This window comes from Phascolarctos cinereus, unplaced genomic scaffold (genome assembly GCF_003287225.1).
Source record: "Phascolarctos cinereus isolate Bilbo 61053 unplaced genomic scaffold, phaCin_HiC Scaffold_5;HRSCAF=322, whole genome shotgun sequence".
NCBI lineage: Eukaryota > Metazoa > Chordata > Mammalia > Diprotodontia > Phascolarctidae > Phascolarctos > Phascolarctos cinereus.
The window spans coordinates 322,379,792-322,401,090 of record NW_027555958.1 but is presented as its reverse complement, the minus strand read 5'-3'; the positions used below and the strand labels follow the sequence as shown (position 1 = coordinate 322,401,090).

The 21,299-nt window shown below is 41.0% G+C and overlaps 1 protein-coding gene across 1 annotated transcript; it reads right to left on the bottom strand.

The window, feature by feature from the left end:
* Positions 1-528: 528 nt before the first annotated feature.
* AQP10 (aquaporin 10) lies at positions 529-8,182 on the bottom strand. Its single transcript, XM_020991427.2, has 6 exons — positions 7,515-8,182; positions 6,833-6,959; positions 6,334-6,471; positions 6,035-6,153; positions 5,321-5,538; positions 529-748 (listed from the first exon to the last, which is right to left on the bottom strand). The coding sequence occupies exons 1-6, from the start codon at positions 7,617-7,619 to the stop codon at positions 625-627; spliced, it is 831 nt and encodes a 276-aa protein (XP_020847086.1). The 5' UTR covers positions 7,620-8,182; the 3' UTR covers positions 529-624.
* Between the last annotated feature and the right edge of the window lie 13,117 nt (positions 8,183-21,299).

Genomic DNA, 21,299 nt, shown 5'->3' with positions numbered 1-21,299 from the left:
TATTGGTAATATTTCAAAAAATCACAGAATCTCAGAGCTGGAAGGGACCTCCCATGTAGTTCAATCAATCAACAAGCATTTAAGTGCCTTCTGTGTGCTAGGCACTGTACTAACAATCCCTGATTTCAAAGAGCTTACATTCTATCAGGGAAGACAACAGGTACATATATAAATATATACCAAAAAAATACATAAAAGGTAATTTGGGGAGAGAAGTCTGGGGGTGGAGTGGGGTTCAGAGAAGGTTTCATGGCACTTGAGCTTAATTTTGAATGAAATCAAGGATTCCAAGATACGGAGGTGAGGAAGGAATGTATTTTAGGCATAGGGAACAGCCAATGCAAAGGTTAAGGGACGAGAAATGGAGTATATGTACAAGTCAGCCAGTCCAATTTAACCAAATCGAATTTGTAAAACCATAAATAGTAGAAGAGATTATCAAGTTAAATGGTTTTAGTTGCTGTTGGTATTGGGATCCAGACATATTTATTGTAAGTACTATCAGATATAGTTTTGTTTGTTGTTGTTGTTGTTTGTTTTAAATGTCTGTGGTAAAGTTGGAAAAAGAAAGGATATCACAGTTTGCTCTCTGAGGTAAGTTTGGGACGTTGGTTCAGAGGCTTTCTACCGGGCAGGCTCCAGATCCTCAGGATGATGCAGACCCACCAGCAACTGGTATGCAGCAGTGCCCAACACAGCGCCTACCATGGGAGCCACCACAGGCACCCACCACCAACCATTGCCAGCACTGTAGAGGGACAAAGAGCAGGGTCAGGAGACAGCCCCCCCATCCCCTTTTTCCTAGAGGTAGGATGAAGGCAGCTAAGTGGCAAAGTAACACCAGGCCTAAAGTCAGAAAGATCCTTCTTCGTGAGTTCAAATCTGATTTGAGCCACTTACTAGCTGTGTGACCCTGGGCAAATCTCTTAACCCTGTTTGCCTCGGTTTCCTTATCTGTACAGCTGAGAAGGAACTGGCAAACCATTCCAGTGTCTTTGCCAAGAAAACCCCAAATGGGGTCATAAAGAGTAGGAAATGACTGAACGACAACAACAACAAAGAATGAGTAGGGGAAGGAGGACGAGAAGGAGGAGGGAGAAGAGGAGGAAAATACATAATTTTGCCCAGCGGAAGGACCTAAAAAGGCAGAAGTTGTGGGGAAAAGGTAATTTGGGTCACATTTGTCTGGGAGATGGGAGGGACATAGTCTAAATTATGGAATCCAAATTCTGAGAGTGGCCCAGCTCTTTACCTTGAGCAAGAAAGGTATTATTTTACTATTTTACAGAGAGCTAATAATAATTCACAATTTGCCAGCTCTTTAAGGTTTGCAAATCCTTCATATATATTGCCTCATCTGATCAACTGAGGCAACTGAGACTCAGAGCCGCAGAATGGCTTGCCTGAGATTACACTACCAGTTAACTGGTAGGCAGTGGAGAGGGACCTAGAATCTAAGTGTCCTGATTCTGATCACTGGGACCTTTCCATTCTATCCCTGCTTTTCGGGGAGGTGGGAAGTAAAGGAGAAAGTGAGCACCAGGGAGATTGAATGGACCAGAGACCCATTGGAGAGGAGAAAACAGGGAAGAAGCAGAGGAATAGAGGGACAGAAGAGGAACACACTGAGAAGCCAGGGAAATGGAATAGGGAAGATACCAGGGGAAGCAGAAGATGCAGAAAGAACGTCAGTCAATAAGTCTTTACTATGTGCCAGGCACTCTGGTAAAGTCTAGGGATACAAAGAAAGGCAAAAACATTGTCACTGTCCTCAAGGAGTTCGAATACTAATGGAGGAAACAAAAATGAAAATAGTTTAACTAGATATATGAGATATATATGTGTATATGTACACATATATACATATAACTATACACACATATATAACGTATGTGTGTATATATATTGCACATGCCTTATATATACATATGTGTGTGTACATATATATATATGTATATATATGTAGAGAGAGAGACAATGGATGTAATCTCAGAAAGGGAGGCAGTAGCAGCTAGGAGAACCAGGAAGGGTCAGTTGAAGCTTCAGGGAATCCAGGATGCAGAAGAGAGGAAGGAAAGTGTTCCAGGTATGAGGGACAGCAGTTGCAAAGATATAACAAAAGGAGATGGAATGTCGTGTGAGGAGCAGCAAGTAGATTGGTATAGCTAGATTATAGGTTTTATAAAGGGGAGTATTATTAAAGACTGGAAAGGCAGGAAAAGAGCCAAGTTATGAAGAGCTTTAAACACCAGAAGTCTTCATATGTAATCTTAGAGATAATAGATATCCATAGAGCTTATGGAATAGGAAGATGATATGATCAGACTTCTGCTTTTATTTTTTTAATTTTTTAATATAAATGTATTTATTTTTAGTTTTCAACATTTACTTCCACAAGATTTTGAGATCCAAATTTTCACCCCATCTTGCCCATCCCCCCACCCCAAGATGGCATGCATTCTGAATACCCCTTCTCCTAGTCTGTCCTCTCTTCTATCTCTCCCTCCCTTCTCTTATCCCCTTCCCCTTCTGTTTTCCTGTAGGGCAGGATAGACTTCTGTACCTCATTTCCTGTATTTCTTATTTCCCAGTTGCATGTGAAAACTCTTTTTTTAAACATGTGTTTTTAAAACTTTGGGTTCCAAATTTTCTCCCTTCCTCCCTCCCCACCCACCCTCATTGAAAAGGCAAGCAACTCAATATAGGTTATACATGTGCAGTTATGCAAAACACTTCCATAATAGACATGTTGTGAAAAACTAACTCTATTTCCCTTAATCTTATCCTGCCCCCCCCATTTATTCTATTCTTTCTTTTGACCCTGTCCCTCCTCAGAAGTATTTGCTTCCAATTATTCCCTTTCCCAATCTGCCCTCCTGTCTACCATCCCCCTGCTTTCTTGACCCCTTCTCCCCCTATTTTCCTGTAGGGTAAGGCAGATTTCCATATCAAATTGAATGTGTATGTTATTCACTCCTTAAGCCAAATCCTATGAGAATAAGATTCACTGCTTCCCTCTCACCTTCCCCCGTTTCCCCTCCACTATAAGAGCCTTTTCTTTTCTGTTTTTTTTTGTGAGATAATTTACCCCGTTCTACCTCTCCCTTTCTTCTTCTCCGAGTATCATCCTCTCCCATCCCTTAATTTTAATCTCCAGATATGACCCCTACATCTTCAACTCACCCTGTGCCATCTATCTATCTATCTATCTATCTATCTATCTATCTATCTATCTGTCTGTCTGTCTATCTACATACATATAATTTTTTCCCTCCAACTACCCTAATACTGACAAAGGTCTCATGAGTTACAAATATCATCTTTCCATGCAGGAATGTAAACAGTTCAACCTTGTTTACCTCTTCATGTTCCACTTGAGTCTTGTATTTGAAAGTCAAATTTTCTATTCAGCTCTGGTCTTTCATCAAGAATGCTTGGAAGTCCTCTGTTTCACTGAATGACCATTTTTTCCCCTGAAGGCTTATACTCAGTTTTGCTGGGTGTAGGTGATTCTTGGTTGTAGTCCTATCTCCTTTGCCCTCCAGAATATTATATTCCATGCCCTGTGGTCCTTTAATGTAGAAGCTGCTAAATCTTGTGTTATCCTGATTGTGTTTCCACAGTGCTTGAACTGTTTCTTTCTGGCAGCTTGTACTATTTTCTCCTTGACCTGGGAACTCTGGAATTTGGCTACGATATTCCTAGGAGTTTTCCTTTGGGGATCTCTTTCAGGAGGAGATCAGTGGATTCTGTCCATTTCTATTTTACCCTCTGGTTCTACTATATCTGGGCAGTTTTCCATGATAATTTCTTGAAAGATGATATGAGCAGACTTCTGCTTTTAAAAAATCATTTTGGCACCTTATAGTAGAGAGAGGCATCAGAAGAGGAGGAGGAGGAGGGGGAGGAAGAAAAAGAAGAAGAAATACTTGCTGATGAGCGCCTAAGAAAGGGACACAAATGAAATGACAAGAAATAACAAAAACGACAAGATTTGTGGAATACGTGGGAATGAGGAATAAAGAATGATACCAATGTTGTGAGACTGAATGACCAGGAAGATGGTGGTACCTTGAACAATAATGAAGAAGTTTAGAAGAGGAAAGAGTTTGGAGGAAAATCTGAGTTCTGTATTTTGGATATATTGAGTATGAGTTTCCTCTAGAACCTTGAGTTCAAGATGTCCAAAAGTCAGTTGGAGATAAAAGACTGGAGCTCGGAAGAGAGACCTTCATGGAGATGGTAATTGAATCCACGGCAGCTGATGTGCTCATCCAGAGAGATAGGATACAGCAAAAAGAGCCTAGGACAAAGCTTGGAGGACTTATGGTTCATGGGTATGGCATGGATGAAGATCTAGCAAAAGAGGCTGAGGAGGGATGATTAGATAGGTGGGAGAAGAACCAGAGGAGAGCAGTGCCATACAAACCGAGAGAGGAGGGAGAAGGTAATCGACATTATCAGTGCTGCAGAAAGGCCAAGAAAGCTGAAGGTTAATAAAAGGCCGTTAGACATGGGGATTGAGAGATTATTGGAGGAGCAGCTAGGTGGTGCAGTGGCTAGAGGACCAGCCCTGGAGTCAGGAGGACCTGTGTTCAAATCCATCCTCAGACACTTCACACTGACTAGCTGTGTGACCTTGGGCAAGTCACTTAACCCTACTGCCTACCAAAAAAAAAAAGAAAACGAAAAGAAAGAGATTATTGGTAACTTTGGAGAGAGAGATTCAGTTGAATGATGAAGTCAGAAGCCAGATTGCAGAACGTTAACAAGAAAGGGAGAGGAGGGATCAACTAGGTAGTGCAGTGGATAGAGCTCCTGCCTTGGAGTCAGGAGGACCGGAGTTCAAATGTGGCCTCAGACACACGACACTTACTAGCTGTGGGACCTGGGCAAGTCACTTAACCCCAATTGCCTCACCAAAAAGGAAAAAATGAAAACAAAAAAAAGGGGAGGAGAGGAGAGGAGCTAGAGGCACCTAGTGTGATGACTTTCTCAATGAGTTTAATTGGGAAGGAAAGAAGAAATATATAGGATGATAGACTTGAGACAGTGTGGAAAATAGAAAGAAGGCTGGAAAAGCCATAGGTTCAAGTCTCATTTCTCTCACTTACTAGCTATGAGACCTTGAGCAAATTGTTTTTAACCTCTCTGCGACTTGGTTTCACCAACTGGAATGGAAAAAATCTGTACACTACTTCACAGGGTTTTGAGGATTATATAAAAATATCTAAGGAAAAACACTTTGTAAGTTATAAAGTACTATTTAAATGTAAGTTAATAGTAAAAAAGGGGAATACTGGGGGTAGGGAACACTGACCTAAAGACCTCAGGTCCCCAGCCAGCCACATAGGTGAAGAGCCGAGGTCCGAAGTCTCGAGCAGGGTTGAGTGGGACACCACAGTTGACACCCATGCAGAGGTTGATGGCCAGAATCAGCAGCCCAACTGCCACTGGTTCCAGTCCCGCAGGCACCCCCTTATTCTTGGTGTCTGTGATGGCAAAGATGCCCATGATCAGCATGCCAGTGCCTAGAACCTTGGGAGAAAGGTTTCCCTGTTAGATGCTCCAGGGCTCCCCTGTGACTACCCTTGCATCTGTACTTTTCAGGCTTCACCCACACCCCACGCCCCACACCCCACACCCTTATCTTTCTCTTTTTTTGTGAGGCAAGTGGGGTTAAGTAACAGCTAGTAAGTGTTATGTGTCTGAGGCTGGATTTGAACTCAGGTTGTCCTGACTCCAGGGCTAGTGCTCTAGCCACTGCGCCACCAAGCTGCTCCCTATCTTTATATATCCCATACACTCACTTCCCACACCCTTTGATTTTATCCTTGGTTGCTGAGGGATGTACCAAGGCAAAGAGATCAAGTAACCATTCTATGTGAAGATAGCACAGGACCTAGGAAAACAATAATGGAAGAAAGACAAGGGTTGGGGGTACTAGAGGAAAGGGGGTAGGGACTGGGGGGATGCTGGAGGACAGTTGAAGAATACTGGGCATTTTGGTGTGGTCTCCCACTTCTACTCCCACCTGGTCCAGGAAGCCATTTCCCAGGGACAGATAAGGGGCTGGGTAGGTGGCAAAGATAGAGGCTGTCTCTTTGGGGCCAGTCACTGTCAGGTTTCCACCAGTATAGTTCTGCAGAGCATCTGGTTCAGAGAGTAGAGGCAACAGACATTCAGTTGAAGGTCTTCCCTATCAGTGTTCAGAGGGAACTTCCCCATTCCCACGTGTGAACTGGATTTCCCCATCTCCATCCCTAGGGTACCTCCCCATAGTCTGGGCTTCTTTCTTATGAATTCTGAATCTTTGAAAAGGCTATTCCATACCATAATAGAGGACATAGGTTACTCCCGAAGCGGAGAAGGCAGCAAGTAGCTGCACCAGTATGTAGATGGGAAGTTTGGCCCAAGGTAGACGACCGGTGAGGCACAGGGACAAGGAGAAGGCAGGATTCAGGTGGGCCCCTGAGGGAACAAAGGTTGTTTCAGGAAGAAATAGAGGAGTGACAAGCGGTCTAGAATGGGTTGGGAAGATAATATATACAGAGAGTAAGCCCCACCCTTCCTCAGTGAGGGTCTCTTCTTTGCCAGTAGGATCCAGCATGAGGAGAGAGATGAAGTTAGAGCTAGAGAAAAAACAAGGAAAACTCAGAAAGTGAACTAGGGAAAGCAGGTGGAGTAGAAAAGCCGGGGGTGGGGAAAGGTTGGAGAGACCCAAGGGCATGCCAACATCATGTAAAGCATCTAATAGATAATATCCATGATTCAGTGACTTGGGCAGTATCCACTTCCTGCCACTCCTCCAATCCAGGGCCTCCTTACTCACCTGAGACATTGCCTGCCACGTAGATGCCTATCACCACAGCCATGGCGCCTGCCAGGAAAATGGTGAAGAAGTTGCCTTTGGTTTCTTCACTGGTAACAGCCTGAGCCGCTGCCCCCTGTGTGATGAGCTAATAGAGAAAAGTGAGGAGGAGGGAGAAAATAAGAGGAAAGAGGAGAGGAAGGAAGAGGAGAAAAAGAGAGGTAACAAGGGTAGGGGAGTATTAGATTAGGGAGAGAAGGAGAAAAGGTAGAATTGGTGAAGAGAGGGGAGGGAAAGAAAAGGGAGATGAGAGAAGGAATAGGAATAGAGGAAGGGAAGATTGGGGGAGAAATTGGGAGAAAGGGGAGAAAGAAGAAATCAGGGAAAGCTTCAAGAGAAATGGGGAGGGGGGAAGAGGAGAGACAGGGATGGGAAGAAAGAGGAAGGGAGAAAGAGCCAATGAAGGGAGAGAGGACAGGGAGAGGAAAGGTGAGAGAGGAGAAGGAAAGAAGGGATAGAGTAGAAGATGAACAATGAACAGTGTAGTATAGGAGGTAATCAGAGAAAACTGGAGAGATGGTAAAGGGCAGAAAAAGACGAGAAAAGAAAAGGAACAGAAAGGACAGGAAGATAGGTCAGAATAAAGATCATTTCATTTCCCACCCTCCTTTCCTCCTGATTACCCCCATCCAACCCCACCTACCATGAGTACAAAGACACCCAGAAATTCAGCCAAGCACTGTCGGGCTAGGAGGTTGCGGATTCGGATCCAGGCCCTGACCTGGGCCAGGGACTTAGACTGAGTCATGATGAAAGATGTCAGTGGGAGCCCAAGGGGGACAACCTCTCTGTGGCCACTGATCACCCAACTGGCTGCTAGACTACACAAATAGCCAAAGATAACAAAGAGACTTTAAAACCAATTAACTGCTGTGTAGATTCTGCTCAGCTAAGGCTACTAGGCTACGTATATAGCCAAAGATAACAGAGAGACTTTAAGACCAATTAACTCCTGTGCAGTCGTCACTCTTGATAGTGGGTAGGGTTAAAGTTAAGGAGAAGTCTCATGGTACCTACGTGAACTGTGTGCCTGGAATGTTCTGGGCTTCCTCATCTTTAGCCCCTCAGTCCTTGCAGATTAGACAAAGGTTGCTGTGGGGGAGCAGCATCTGGTAGTGGAGTGAGCACTTGGTGACAACAGAGCTGGGTTTGAATCCCAGTATTCCTACTTACTTTCGGCAACTCTATTGACCTTTCTGAAACCAATTTCCTCATTTGTAAGATGCAGATAAGCATATTTGTTCAGCCTATCTCATGGGTTTGTTGTGAGCAAAGGGTTTCAAGAACTATATAAACGGAATGTGTTGTTGTTCAGGTATTTCAGTCATATCCGACTCTTTCTTGGCAAAGCTACTGGAGTGGCTTGCCATTTCCTTCTCCAGCTCATTCTACAGATGAGGAAACTGAGGCAAACAGAATGAAGTGATTTGCCTAGGGTCAGTGTCTGCAGCTGGATTTGAAATCAGGTCTTCCTGATTCCAGTTCCCATGCTCTATCTACTCTACCACCTAGCTGCCCATGTAAATGGAAATCATTGTTATATTCTGAGACCCCAACAAGAATGGAGGCAGCAGCTGAATCTTCCATTCTCTGTGTGTGTGTGTATGTGTGTGTGTGTGTGTGTGTGTGTATACACACAAACCTTAGTGGAGGCCCTGAGACAGTGAAACTTACCCAAGGCACCCAATATTTTGGGACTCAGACTCTATCTCCAATCCCCTGGATAACCCTCAGATCCTTTGTTAGCTCTGGGGTTATCCAGGGGTGCTTCCTTGGCACCCATGCCTGAAATGCTCTCCCTCTTTACCTACACCTCCTGGTTTTCCTGACTTTCTTCAAGTCACAGCTAAAATCCCACCTTCTACAAGAAGCATTTCCTGGTCCTTCTTAATTCTAGTGCCTTCCCTCTGTTGATTACCCACCGTTTATCCTGTGTATAATTTATTTATACATTCTTGTTTGTGTGAGCTCCTCGTGAGCAGGGACTGTCTTTTGCCTTTTTGGTATCCTCAGGGCTTAGCACAGTGCCTGGTTACATGACTGATTGTTGACTGAGGTCTTAATCTAGTTTTCCCTCTGGTAATGGAAGTGAGCATCTCCTGCCCACATGGATCTCTCTTCTCTGAAGGAGGTTTCAAATGAGGCCTCAAAAACTCAACATATCCCAAACCAGATTCATTCCGTTTCAGCCTTCTTCCTAATTCCTCCCTTCTGACTTGCGATTTTTATCAGTGTTCTGTCACTGCCAGTACCAATCACCCATGGTATTGAATTGCTATCAGCTTTCATTCTTCCCTGTCCTTCATCCCCACATTTAGTTGTTAAACCCAGTTATTTCTGTCTCCACGTCTTTTTTGCATTCAGCCCCTCTTCTAATCCATTGTCATGCCAGGGCCTTTTCATGTAACATAACATTTTATCTCTGGTCTCCGTGCATACCTTTGCATGCACTGTACCCCTTTGTTTGAGATATATTCCCTCCTCCCCTGAGCATCTTTGAATCCCTGGCTTCCTTCTGGGCTCAGCTCAAAGATCATCTCCTACAGTCGGCAGAGCCCTCAACTATCCACACAATATGACTTTGTATTTACTTTATGTATATTTTGTATTTACTTATTTCTGTCCATATTGTCTCACTTGATAGAATGTAAACTCCCTGGGGAAAGGAATTGTTTCATTTTTGTTTTTGTATCACTAATCTAGCAGAGTGCAGGGCACAGCATAAGGGCTTAGGAACTTATTAATAGATGATTGTTGAGTCTTCCCACTCTTCCTCTCCGTTTTTCTGCCCATCCATTCTAGCTTAATTTTTTTCTAACGTTCTGATCACAGATCATGCTAAATGTCTGATCAAATCTCTCAAAGGCTTCCTAATACCCACCAGATAAAGTTCAAACTTCTTAGCCTGGCATTCAAGTTTGAATAGCTGAGAGGTAGGTTGCCTAATGGTTAGAGCACTGGACTTTCAGCCCAGAAGAAATGGGTTCAAATTGCACTCTCTGAAACTTACTAGCTATTTGTCACTCTCTTTCAGCCTCAGTATCCTCATATGTTAAAAATGGGGGTAATAATATTTGAAGTACCAACCTTATAGGATCACTATGAGATTTAAATGAAAAAATGTAAAAGTAACAGATGTTCCTAATGCCTCCCAGAAGGAGAAATGGATCAATGAGAAAGCTTGGGGTAGATAGGAATTATGTTTCCTCAAATCATCAATTTACTTGTCTTTGCAGGACCCAGAGTCAGGAAGACCTAAGTTCAAATCCAACCTTAGACACTTACTAGCTGTGTGACCCTAGGCAAGTCACTTAACCTCTATTTGCCTCAGTTTCCTCCTCTTTAAAAAGAGGGTGATAATAATAGCATTTATTTCCCAGAGTTGTGAAGATAAGATGAGTTAATATTTGTAAAGTGCTTTGCAAACCTTAAATCACCATATAAATACTAGCTATTACTATTATTATCATAATCATCAGCACCATCCCTGAAAAAAAAATTCTGCCATTCCAGGTCACTCTTTCCATACTACTGGCAAGGTAGGAGGAGGTCCCCTAATTTCCCACTGCTAGCCATTTTCTGCTCTCCATGGCTGAAGGAGCCACTGTCACTGCAGTCTCAACTGAGCATCCTGAAGGATGAGTGGGGAAAGATCCTTAGACCTGCAGGGAAACATGCAGATATAAAGCAAAGCCTGGATCAAGGCTATGAATGACCTGGGAACAACATGGGGCCAACACAGCAAGATTGGGCATTGTAGTAGTGAAATAGAGTAAGGTCCAGGAAAGATCAACCCAGTAGTTGCCATGAAACCTCAGCCACCAGGGAGACTGAGCCAAGAGCTCAATCCCTATCACCGGGATTTCCTCCTTATTGTTCTGGGACATCTTCAGAGTCAGTTTCCAAACAACACGCTGTCCATTCCCTTATTCTTTCTCCCATCCGCTTGTTGGAAAGAGGTTTGAAGAGAGAGACAGTTGGGTAGAGAAGTTTCTTTACAGGTTTGTTGTGCTCTTTTATCATCACTTTACCTTATGTTAATAAATCACAAGGACACTAAAAAAAAAAGTCATCCATTTAAGTCATTTTGTCTAAGTCTTATGAATAAATAGTTGATAGAGAGCAGATTTCCCAAATGCTGGGTGGAGGTGAAACCACAAAGAGAGCCGTATTGAGATTTTCCTATGTCCCATATTTCAGAGTAACATTCCATTTCTTTTCTTCAGACTAAACTGAATCTAACCACCACAATTGTGAGCCCTGGCCCAATCCAGGGCAGTGGAAAAGATAGTAGCGTAAGGATTTAAGCTGAGTACTTTTAAGTTTGTTGTCATTCAGTCGTGTTTGATTCTTCATGATCCCAATGGGGTTTTCTTGGCAGAGATACTAGAGCGGTTTGCCATTTCCTTCTCTAGCCCATTTTACAAATGAGGAAACTGAGGCAAATAGAGGTTAAGTGAGTTGCTCAGGGTCATATAGCTAGCTAGTAAGTGTCTGAGGCTGGATTTGAACTCAGGAAGATGAGTCTTTCTGATTCCAAGCCAGTGCTGTAACCACTGCACCACCTAGCTGCCCCACTCTTTAGTTAGCAGTGGGGAATATTATAATACCGCAGCCTCTTGGGAAGCTAGTGGCCCACATTGAATGTTCTCTGACTCTACCCCCTGGCTGGTGGTCTGAAGACAGTGCCAACTTGTGGCCAAATTTTATATTATATTTCTTTGCTCAGCATTTAATTAATTAAATAATAATATGACAGCCTTCTTCTCTCTAGGTTACAAAGAAAGGAAATGAGCCAGCTGTGGCTGCTGTTACTATTGCAACCCCAAAAAGCCCTCTCTAACTGCTATATACATGAAATTCTATAATTATTATTTATCTTGTTCTTATCTTTTTCAATGAAGCGCAGATATTAATAGTCCTGAGACAAGGAATTATCCTGCTATTTGTTGTTCAACTGTGTTGGACTTTTCATGACCTCATTTGGGGTTTTCTTGGCAAAGATACCGGCGTGGTTTGCTGTTTCTTTTTCCATCTCATTTTACAGGTAAGGAAAATGAGGCAAACAGGTCACACAGCTAGTGAGTGTCTGTGGCCAGATTTGAACTCATGAAGATGAGTCTTCCGGACTTTGGACCCAGTCAGTGCTTTCTTTATCCACAGCTCCACCTAGCTTCCCCACCCTATTGTTATTTTTTACTTTTAATGTTCTCTGGAGTATTGCATAAATAGATAACATATTTGTTCATCTGTAATTGAATGAAACAATTAAGATAAAAGCTCATCTTCTGAAAATATCTTTGGGATTATTTCAATAGTGGACAGAATGCTGGGATGATATGTACTTCATCCTGTTCCCGCATTCTTTTTTATTTCTTCTGCTGGGTTTCTACATTCTGGAAACTTTGCCATTTAGTTTGGACTTTATGAGTGTTTTCAAATCAATGTCTTGTTCAGGCAATTGGGGCCAATGTCTCTGTCTGTGATAATGATTTGGTTCCACTACAATTTGTTTGGTAAATTCTCAAGGATCTTTTGAAGTCTGTATTTTTTATATGGAGATTTGTCATCTATTATTTTATGAAAGATAGAAAGTTTCTGATGTATGATTCTGGCCACCAGGGTATTTTGTGGGTGCTAAATTTTCCCAGCTTTCAGTGAGGTGTTACGTAGTTTCTACCATTTCCTTGCATTAACTGAATTGAACAATAAGCCCAAGATCATTAAGGACAAGCCATATGTGATTTCTGTTGGCATTGGCAATGATGTGATCCAGAATTGATGTCATAAACTCTTCTGTTTCTATAAATAAATGCACATAACTCAACCATTTATTTGATATTGGTGATTGAGTTCATGTGGATGTCACCCATGAAGGGCCTTTTCATCCTCTGTTTGGATTTTTGATGATTGAATAATTAACTGATTAATGGATTAGCATATCAGAGGCTCCAGTAAATCTATTGGCAGCCTTTACTATTGCTTGGTGAAATGATAACTGTTTATTCCAAAAGTATTTCTATAATTTTCTGACCTGTTTATCATGTGCTCTGAGAATCTTTATCGATTCTCTTCCTCCTTTTTGATGAAGAAGTTTTCATTTTTTCATAGTTGCCTTCAGCTGATGAGTATGTTTCATTAGTACTGTACAGATTTTTGTTAGGAAGCTTTCCAAATCTGTTCTGGTCCATTTTACGGTTCTGAAAGTCTATGTTAAGACTGGCATGGCTTAATCATCAGTTACTTTAAATGTGTTCTTCCCAATGAGCTTTGATTTCAGTGTTTTCACTGAGTCTCTTGGCATATACACCCACAGCTTTTCCCTTGAGAGTGCCATGCTCAATATGTCTTGCCTGAAGAAAACCAAAGTATTCATCCAGTGGACTTAAGTGGACATCTGGATTCACCTTCAAAGTCTCTGTCTTTCCTTGGTGTTCATTAAGAATTGTAAACTTACCAAGTCCAAATAATATTCGGTATCATTGGAGAAAGATTCCGTGAGATGGAAAAGCTGTTTAATGTTTTTCAGTAGAATCATATATATATATATCTTGATGTTATCCACTTGTAACCAACCTTTTAAAGCTCTGCCCAAAGGCTTGGACACAAAGCAAGGAGTGAAAAGGTCAAGGCTGCTTGCTGAAGGGCAACCCCTTTTCCAGCATTCTCTAAACTCTGAGATCATTTCAGACCTGACCTAAGGGTAAACTTCCCAGAGTTCTCTTGACCTTTGCTGGGGTTTGTGGATAAGATAGGCTGAAGCCAAGACAAGCAAACAAGATGTGAAGGAATAAACATGTTGGCTTTGGCACACAGTAGGGAAGGGCAGAGTCAAAGAGCCAGAATGATATCTCAGCAGGGATTTATATGCTGTATGTAATCTGCCATTGAGGATTAAGACCAGCACCATCAGGCATCATCACTCCCCAGTGACAGGGATGCAGCAAGGAAGATGGCGTCACCCACATTCATTTGTACCTCACCCTTCTACTTGATGTGTTCGAATATTTAATTTTATCATCCCGAGATCGAGAGTGCTCTAGGGTATGTTTGAATATTTCCTTTCTAATTAATACAGGTGTGACTTCTTTCTCACTAATTAATCAGTTGTCTTGGACTCCATGCCAATTCATGAAGTATTATCTACTAAAGAAACTGTAGAAAATTCATTTTCCAATAATAGTTACTCATTTACAATTCATTAACAAATAAAAATAATAATAAAACAAAATCAAAGATACTTACAATATTTTGCCTGTAAGAAAAATCATAGCCAGAATTGCCTCAATTTTTACCATAAAAGGATATTATTTCACTTCCAGAAACAAAATTTCACCATTCAGTTCACTCCAGATACTGATTAATGTCTCTTATGAATCTTTTTCATATTTCTCAAGATAAGAATTACATTCAGTCTCTCAGGAAATGAGATAGGTTAGTCCTTTTCCTTTGTCATCTCTTTAATCATCACAGAAAAAGTCTTTCTAGAATACACTATTCTTACCAGAGCTTCACAAACTCTTCACAGAAATCTGCTTATAATTTATCTTTTTTTAAAAATTTTATTAATTTATTTTGATTTATCAACAATCACTTCCATATGCTTTTGAGTTGAACATTTTTCTCCCCCTTCCTCCCCCCAACCCTCCCTAAGATGGCGCACAGTCTGATATAGGCTTTACATTTACATACCCATTAAACATATTTTTACATTAGTGAAGTTGTAAGTAAAAATTAAAACCAATAGAAGGAACCATCAGAAAGATGAAACAAAACTCAACAGAAGGTAAAAATAAGTGAGAGTGATTCGATTTCCATAGTTCTTTCTTTGGATGTGGACAGCATTTTCCATCCCGAGACCTCTGGAGATGTCTTAGATCCTCGTAATGCTGAGAAGGGTTCAGTTTAACAATATTAGTCATTGCGTGACGTGGCTGTTATTGTGTACAAAGTCCTCTTGGTTCTGCTCGCTTCACTCAGCATCAGACCATATAAGTCTTTCCAGGTTTTTCTGAAGTTAGCCTGTTCATCATTTCTTATATCTGCTTATAATTTTTATAACAACTATTAAGACAGTTCTGATAAGAAATTTCTTCTCACCTTTCTCCCCATATTCTCCGATTCCTCATAGAGCCTCATAGCTAAAAGAAAAAAGACATACACTCTTAGCTCAAAACGGAGAAGCCTTTCACGGGAAAACCTTTTTCAAATGACTGCCAACTGTCAACATAAATTACTATGTTAAGTAGTCTCTGGCTCTATATCCCAGATCCAGGTCAGCAATACCTGTTGCTAGAACCTCAGGGTTCTAGGGGCATGCTGGGGGGGGGGCAGGGGCAGATTCTCTTTCTGTAATGCCATTTGTTCAAACCTGACCAGTTCTCCCATTATTAAGTGCCATTAACTGGGTAGGCCTTGATTCCATTTAACCATTTAATATCAATTAGTAATTACAAAAGGACATTTACTTCAAAGATATAGCAAAGATAGATGTACAAATATTTCCCTCAGGTTCTCAGATACAGACTCTTCTCTATTCCACCTTGTATCCGGGAAGAGTGGGCTCCCTCTTCTCACAGTTCTTACATACCATTGATCCCACCAAATTCACATCCCAATGTGGCATCACCACCAGATGAATCCTTGTCTTAGCTGGGTCCTAAACGTCACTGCTGATAGTCATTCCTGGTACCTCAGGACATTGATGCTGAGCTAGCTGCAAAACTCACCCAGACAGTGGAACATTGGTATATTATTTCTCTCCCGAACCTTTTAAAACTCACAAGGTCACAGTTTCCAATCCCTTTACCTAAAATGAAAGAACAAGCACCAAGGCAGGCTGAGAACCCAGGCCTATATTCACAGGAAATATGTTGGCCTCCGTGAGGGGACCCAAAGGCCTCTCCATAAGTGAAAGTCAAAGAGATGAAGCAAGATGAAGCAGCCAAAGACAATGGCTAAGGTTGACTAAGGCCTTTTGAACCCCAGTTTATACAGACCATCAGAAAAGGTTTCTTTCAACCACAAAGCAGACTGAAAAGTTGCAGAACCTCTATGCGTGCTCAGATCTCCCCAAAGCACTCCCATTATGTATTATCAAAACCATTCTATATGAGGAATTGCTGTCAGAGGCTCTTTGTACGTGTGCTGGTATGTACATGTGTAGATATTCTTTCCCCACAATATTTCACTGGGCTCTTAAAGATAAAATAATGTTTCTAAATTGGTCTACAGAATGGTTGGATCAGTTCATGTCTTTACCAACAGTACTGGCCCGACCATTCTGGAGAACAATTTGGAAACATGCCCAAAGGGCTATAAAATGTGTGTGTCTCAGGGCAGCTAGGTGGTACAGTGGCTAGAGCACCGGCCCTAGAATCAAGAGGACCTGAGTTCAAATCCAGTCTCAGACCAGACACTTGACACTTACTAGCCGTGTAACTCTGGGCAAGTCGCTTAACGCTAATTGCCTTGCAAAAAAAATAAGTACATAAAATTGTGTGTCTCCTTCGACTCAGCAATACCACTGCTAGGTCTGTATCCCAAAGAGATCCAAGAAAAAAAAAAGGACCTCTATGTACCAAAATATGTATAGCAGTTTTGTTTTGTTTTGTGGTGGCAAAGAATTGAAAATTGCAGGGATGCCCATCAATTGGGGAATAGCTGAACTATTTGTGGTATATGATTGGGATGGAATACTATTGTGCTTTAGGAAATGACAAAAGGGGTGGTTTCAGAAAAGCCTGGGAAGACTCGAAGTGATGCAGAGTGAAGTGAACAGAAGAAAAACATTGCACCCAGTAACAGCAATATGGTACTGATAATCAACTGTGAAAGACTTAGTGACTCTGAGCAACACAATGATCCACAACAATTCCAAAGGATTAATGATGAAAAATGCTATCCACATTCAGAGAGAGAACTGATTAACCGTGGGTATAGACTGAAGTATACTTCATTTATTTATTATTTAGTTAGTTAGTTGTTGCTCTTTTTTTTTAGGTAATTGGGGTTAAGTGACTTGCCCAGGGTCACACAGCTAGTAAGTGTCAAGTGTTTGGTCTGAGGCCGGATTTGAAGTCTACTTTTAAAATTTTATTTTTCTTGTTTGTTTTGTTTTTCGTCATGCCTAATGTGGAAATGTTTTGCATAACTTTCAATGTTGCCTTCTCAGTGGGTGTAGAAGGGATTAGGAAGAGGGAAAGAATTTAGAATTCAAAAAATATATGAATAGATCTTAAAGGAAGAAATCTAAGCTATCAACAACCATATGTTAAAATGATCCAAATCACTAATAATTTTTGTTGTTGTTCAGTCATGCCCAACTCTTCATGAGCCAGTTTGGAGTTTTATTGGCAGAGATACTGGAGTGGTTTGCAGTTTCTACCTCAGCTTCCTCATCTGTAAAATGTAGATAATAATAGCACCTACCTCCCAGAGTTGTTGTGAGGATAAAATAAGACAGTATTTGTAAAGCATTTTGCACATCTTAAAAGTACTAAATAATGCTAGCCATTATCATAATCAAGACTGTACTGGGCTCTCTTCTTTTTTTCCTCCACATTGTCTTGTATGGTGGTCTCATCAGCTCCCATGAGTTCAGTTGTCACTTTGATACAGCTGACCCCCCGATCTGTATCCAGCCCTAGCCTCTCCTGAGCTCCAATCTTGTGTTACCACCTGTCTTTCGGACATCTCAAATTAGATGTGCTGTAAGTATCTTGGGCAGCTAAGTGGTGCAGTGGATAGAGCACTGGTCCTGAAGTCAGGAAGACTCTTCTTCACAAGTTCAGTCTGGCCCCAGGTACCTACTAATTGTGTGACCCTGGGTAAGTCATTTAGTTTGCCTCAGTCTCCTCATCTGTCAAATGAACTGGAGAAGGAAATGGCAAACCTGTCCAGTATCTTTGCCAAGAAGACCCCAAATGGGGTCACAAGAGTTGGACACACTGAAAAACAACGAAACAACAACTTCATTGGCTAGAACACTGGACCAGATCTGAGAAGATGGAAGTTAATGGAGATAAAATAAAGTCTTATGGTAGAGTCTCCTCCCAAAACAGACAAATAACAACTTTAGAAGTATAAGCTGGGGGCAGTGAGGTGGCGCAGTGGATAGAGCAACCGCCCTGAATTCAGGAGCACCTGAGTTCAAATCTGGCCTCTGCCACATAACGCTTACTAGTTGTGTGACCTTGGGCAAGTCACTTAACCCTATTGCCTAGTCAAAAAAAAAGAAGTATAGGCTGATAGAAGCATTACTGAAGAAAAACAACAAAAACCAATGCTAAAGATTTTAGTAGGCTATGGGCACAGTATGTATCACATTCTGTTATAGCAGACAAACAAAAAAGAAAACGCTTCTGTGACTAAGCTGCATTAAATGTCCTAGATTAGAGAGATGATAGTGTTGCTGTATTCTGCCCTGGTCAGACAGCGTTTGGATTATTGTGCTCCATTCTGGACACCGTATTTTATTTTAATTGAGGGGTATGTTTTTGCTTATTTTTTTTTTAGCTTTAATTCAGTTTTATTTATTTTCAGTTCTAAATTCTCTCCTTCATCCCTTCCCCTCTCCCACCCATTGAGAAGTCAGGAAAAATAAAAACCATTATAAATATGTATACATATGCAAAATCAATTTCCACATTAGCCACATTGCAAAATAAATAAATAAATAGAAGAAAGTATGCTTCAATTTGTACTTTGAGTCCACTGATTCTCTTTCTGGAGGTAGCTAGCATGTTTCAGCATGAGAACTTTGGAATGGTGGTTGATCATTATATTGATCAAAGTTATTAAGTCTTTCAGAGTTGATTACCTTTGCAAAATTGCTGTTATTGTACAAACTGTTCTCTAGGTGCTGCTCACTTTTCTTTGCAGCATTTACCCTATCCCTCTTCACCTGTCTAATTTGCTTCTACCTGCAACTTTGCCCTCTGATTTCCTTAATCTACCCTCCTCTGTAATAGTAATTTAGAAGATTTTTATACCCCTCTAGATTTCCCATGAGAGTAAGTTTCTAGCAATACCTGCCCCTCCCCACCACTTGCTTCTTCTGTATCAGTTCTTCCTTTCATGCCTCATTTGCATGAGATAATTACTCTTTTTTATCTCTCCCTATGCGGTTTTATTTTTTTTATCATCATACACAACTTAGCCCAAGCCTTTCTTTCAAACTACCCAGTCAATGATGAGAGTCATAAGAGTACTGATAACATTTTCACATATAAAAAGTAAACAATTTGACCTTATTGAGTCCTTTATAATTAGTCTCTAATGTTTACCTTATATTTCTCCTGGATCTTATATGTCACATTTCCCATTAAGTTCTGCTGTTTTTGTCATAAATACCTGAAAGTCTTTCAGTTTGTTAAATGTCCACTTTTTTTTTTTCATTCATGGTTATACTTAACTTGCTGGGTAAGTTACCCTTGGTCATAACCCTAGCTCTTTTGCTCTATGAAATACTATGTTCCAAAACCTACAGTCCTTCAATATAGTAGCTGCTAGATCTTATATAATCCTTATTGTAGCCCCATGATATTTAAATTGGTTTTTTTTCTTGTTACTTGTAATATTTTCTCCTTAACATGGGTGCTTTGAAACTTGGCTATAATATTCCTGTAAATTTTCCTCCTGAGATCTCTTTCAGGTGGTGATCTGTGGTTTGTTTTTTTTTTTTCAATTTCAGCTTTGCCTTCTGTTCTAGTACTTCAGGGCAATTTTCCTTGATAATTTCTTATAATATTGTATCAAGATTCTTTTTTTAATCATAACTTTCAGGTAGTTCAACTATTCTTATATTGTCTCTCCTCAATATGTTCTCCAGATCAGTTGTTTTTCAGATGAGATGTTTCATATTCTCTTCTATTTTTTCATTCTTTTGATTTGGTTTTATTATTTCTTGGTGTCTTACAATGTCATTTGCTTCCCCTTACCCAGTTCTAGTTTTCAAGGAATTATTTTTTCCTTGAGTTTTCAATTTTCCATTTCCAATTGGTTGACTTCTTTTCATAATTTTCTTGATTTTCTTGGATTGCTCTTAATATTTTTCCTAATTTTTCCTCAGTCTCTCTTGTTTGATTTTTATAGGCCTTTTAAAGTTCTTCCAACAACTCTTTTTGGGCTTGTGGCCATTTGATGTTTCTCATTGAAAAAGGAGTGACTTTTTTAGCTATCTTCCTCTGAATAGGAACCCAGAGCTTCTCTGTCTCCATAGTAGCCACCTATGGTTGGGTTCTTTCTCCTTTGCTTAGTCATTTTCATTTTGTTTTTAGCAGCTATTATTATAATCAAGTTCTAGTCTGGATGTGTAGAGAATGATGCCCCAAGCCTCAGGCCCTTCTTAACTATTATTTTCTTTCTTTCTTTTTTTTGTTTGTTTGTATAATGCTTTTATTTTTTCATTGGTCTCTAGTTCAGTGTATACTGTTAATGGTTACCACTGCATATATGATGCGACTGAAGCATCTTTTTTCCCCCTACTGTCATTTTTTAATTCTTTTAATTAATCAATTTATTAATTTTCAACATTCACCTCCATAAGCTTTTGAGTTTTAATTTTTCTCCCCCTCCCTCCCAACCTGATATAGGCTCTACATATACGTTTCTATTAACATATTTTCACATGAGTTGTGTTGTAAGGAAGTACTGTTATTTTCTGAACCCTGCCCAGGGGCCCAACTTTGGGCACTCCTCTCCACCTCCAAGCCATGGCCAAGGCCTTCAGCCACGCTGTCCTGCAAATGCTCTTGCTCCCTGTTGTCCCTCTGGTGGCTGCAAACTTCAACTATCCTCTCTGCCCTGAAACCAAAAACCAGGAACTCTGCTCTCCTGCAAGTGCCTATAGCCAGCAGTGTCCCCGTGTCTCTGCTACTGCACTCACCAGGTAGGCTACCTCCTTCTCCCCCACAGCAGCAGCCCAGGACTGCATCTGGACTACACAGCTGCTTATCATCCCTTGACAGTGAAAGGCCTTTCAATCATCTCCTACTCAGCCTTCTGACCCCCACGGGGGGTCAATCTTCTCCTATGCTTTTGTTTACAATTCTCTTCCAGGAGGCTGGGCTTTATGCAATTAGCGTGTCATCTATGAACAAGAGCATTTGGGTTAAGTAAACCATTTGTAAAACATTTCTCTAGGGGTAGCTAGGTGGCACGGTGGATGGAGCACCAGCCCTGAAGTCAGGAAGACCTGACTTTAAATCTGGCCTCAGATACATAACATTCACTAGGTGTGTGACTCTGGGCAAGTCACTTAACCTCAATTGCCTCACACACACAAAAAAATTTCTCTTTAACCTGGACTCTGCACTGGATTTCCTTCATTAGCACTAGTCCTGGAGCCAGGAAGATCAGAGTTCAAATGTGGCCTCAAATACTTATTAGTTGTGTGATTCTGGGCAGATTGTTTAACCTTTTCTGC

Bases quoted from the DNA above. Each gene is read 5' to 3' on its own strand.
- AQP10 (XM_020991427.2), bottom strand. From the start codon at position 7,619: ATGACTCAGTCTAAGTCCCTGGCCCAGGTCAGGGCCTGGATCCGAATC. The intron at 6,472-6,832 runs GTGAGTAAGGAG...TTGTTCCCTCAG, and splicing joins CGTGGCAGGCAATGTCTCAG to GGGCCCACCTGAATCCTGCC. The intron at 6,154-6,333 runs GTATGGAATAGC...TCTCTGAACCAG, and splicing joins AACCTATGTCCTCTATTATG to ATGCTCTGCAGAACTATACT.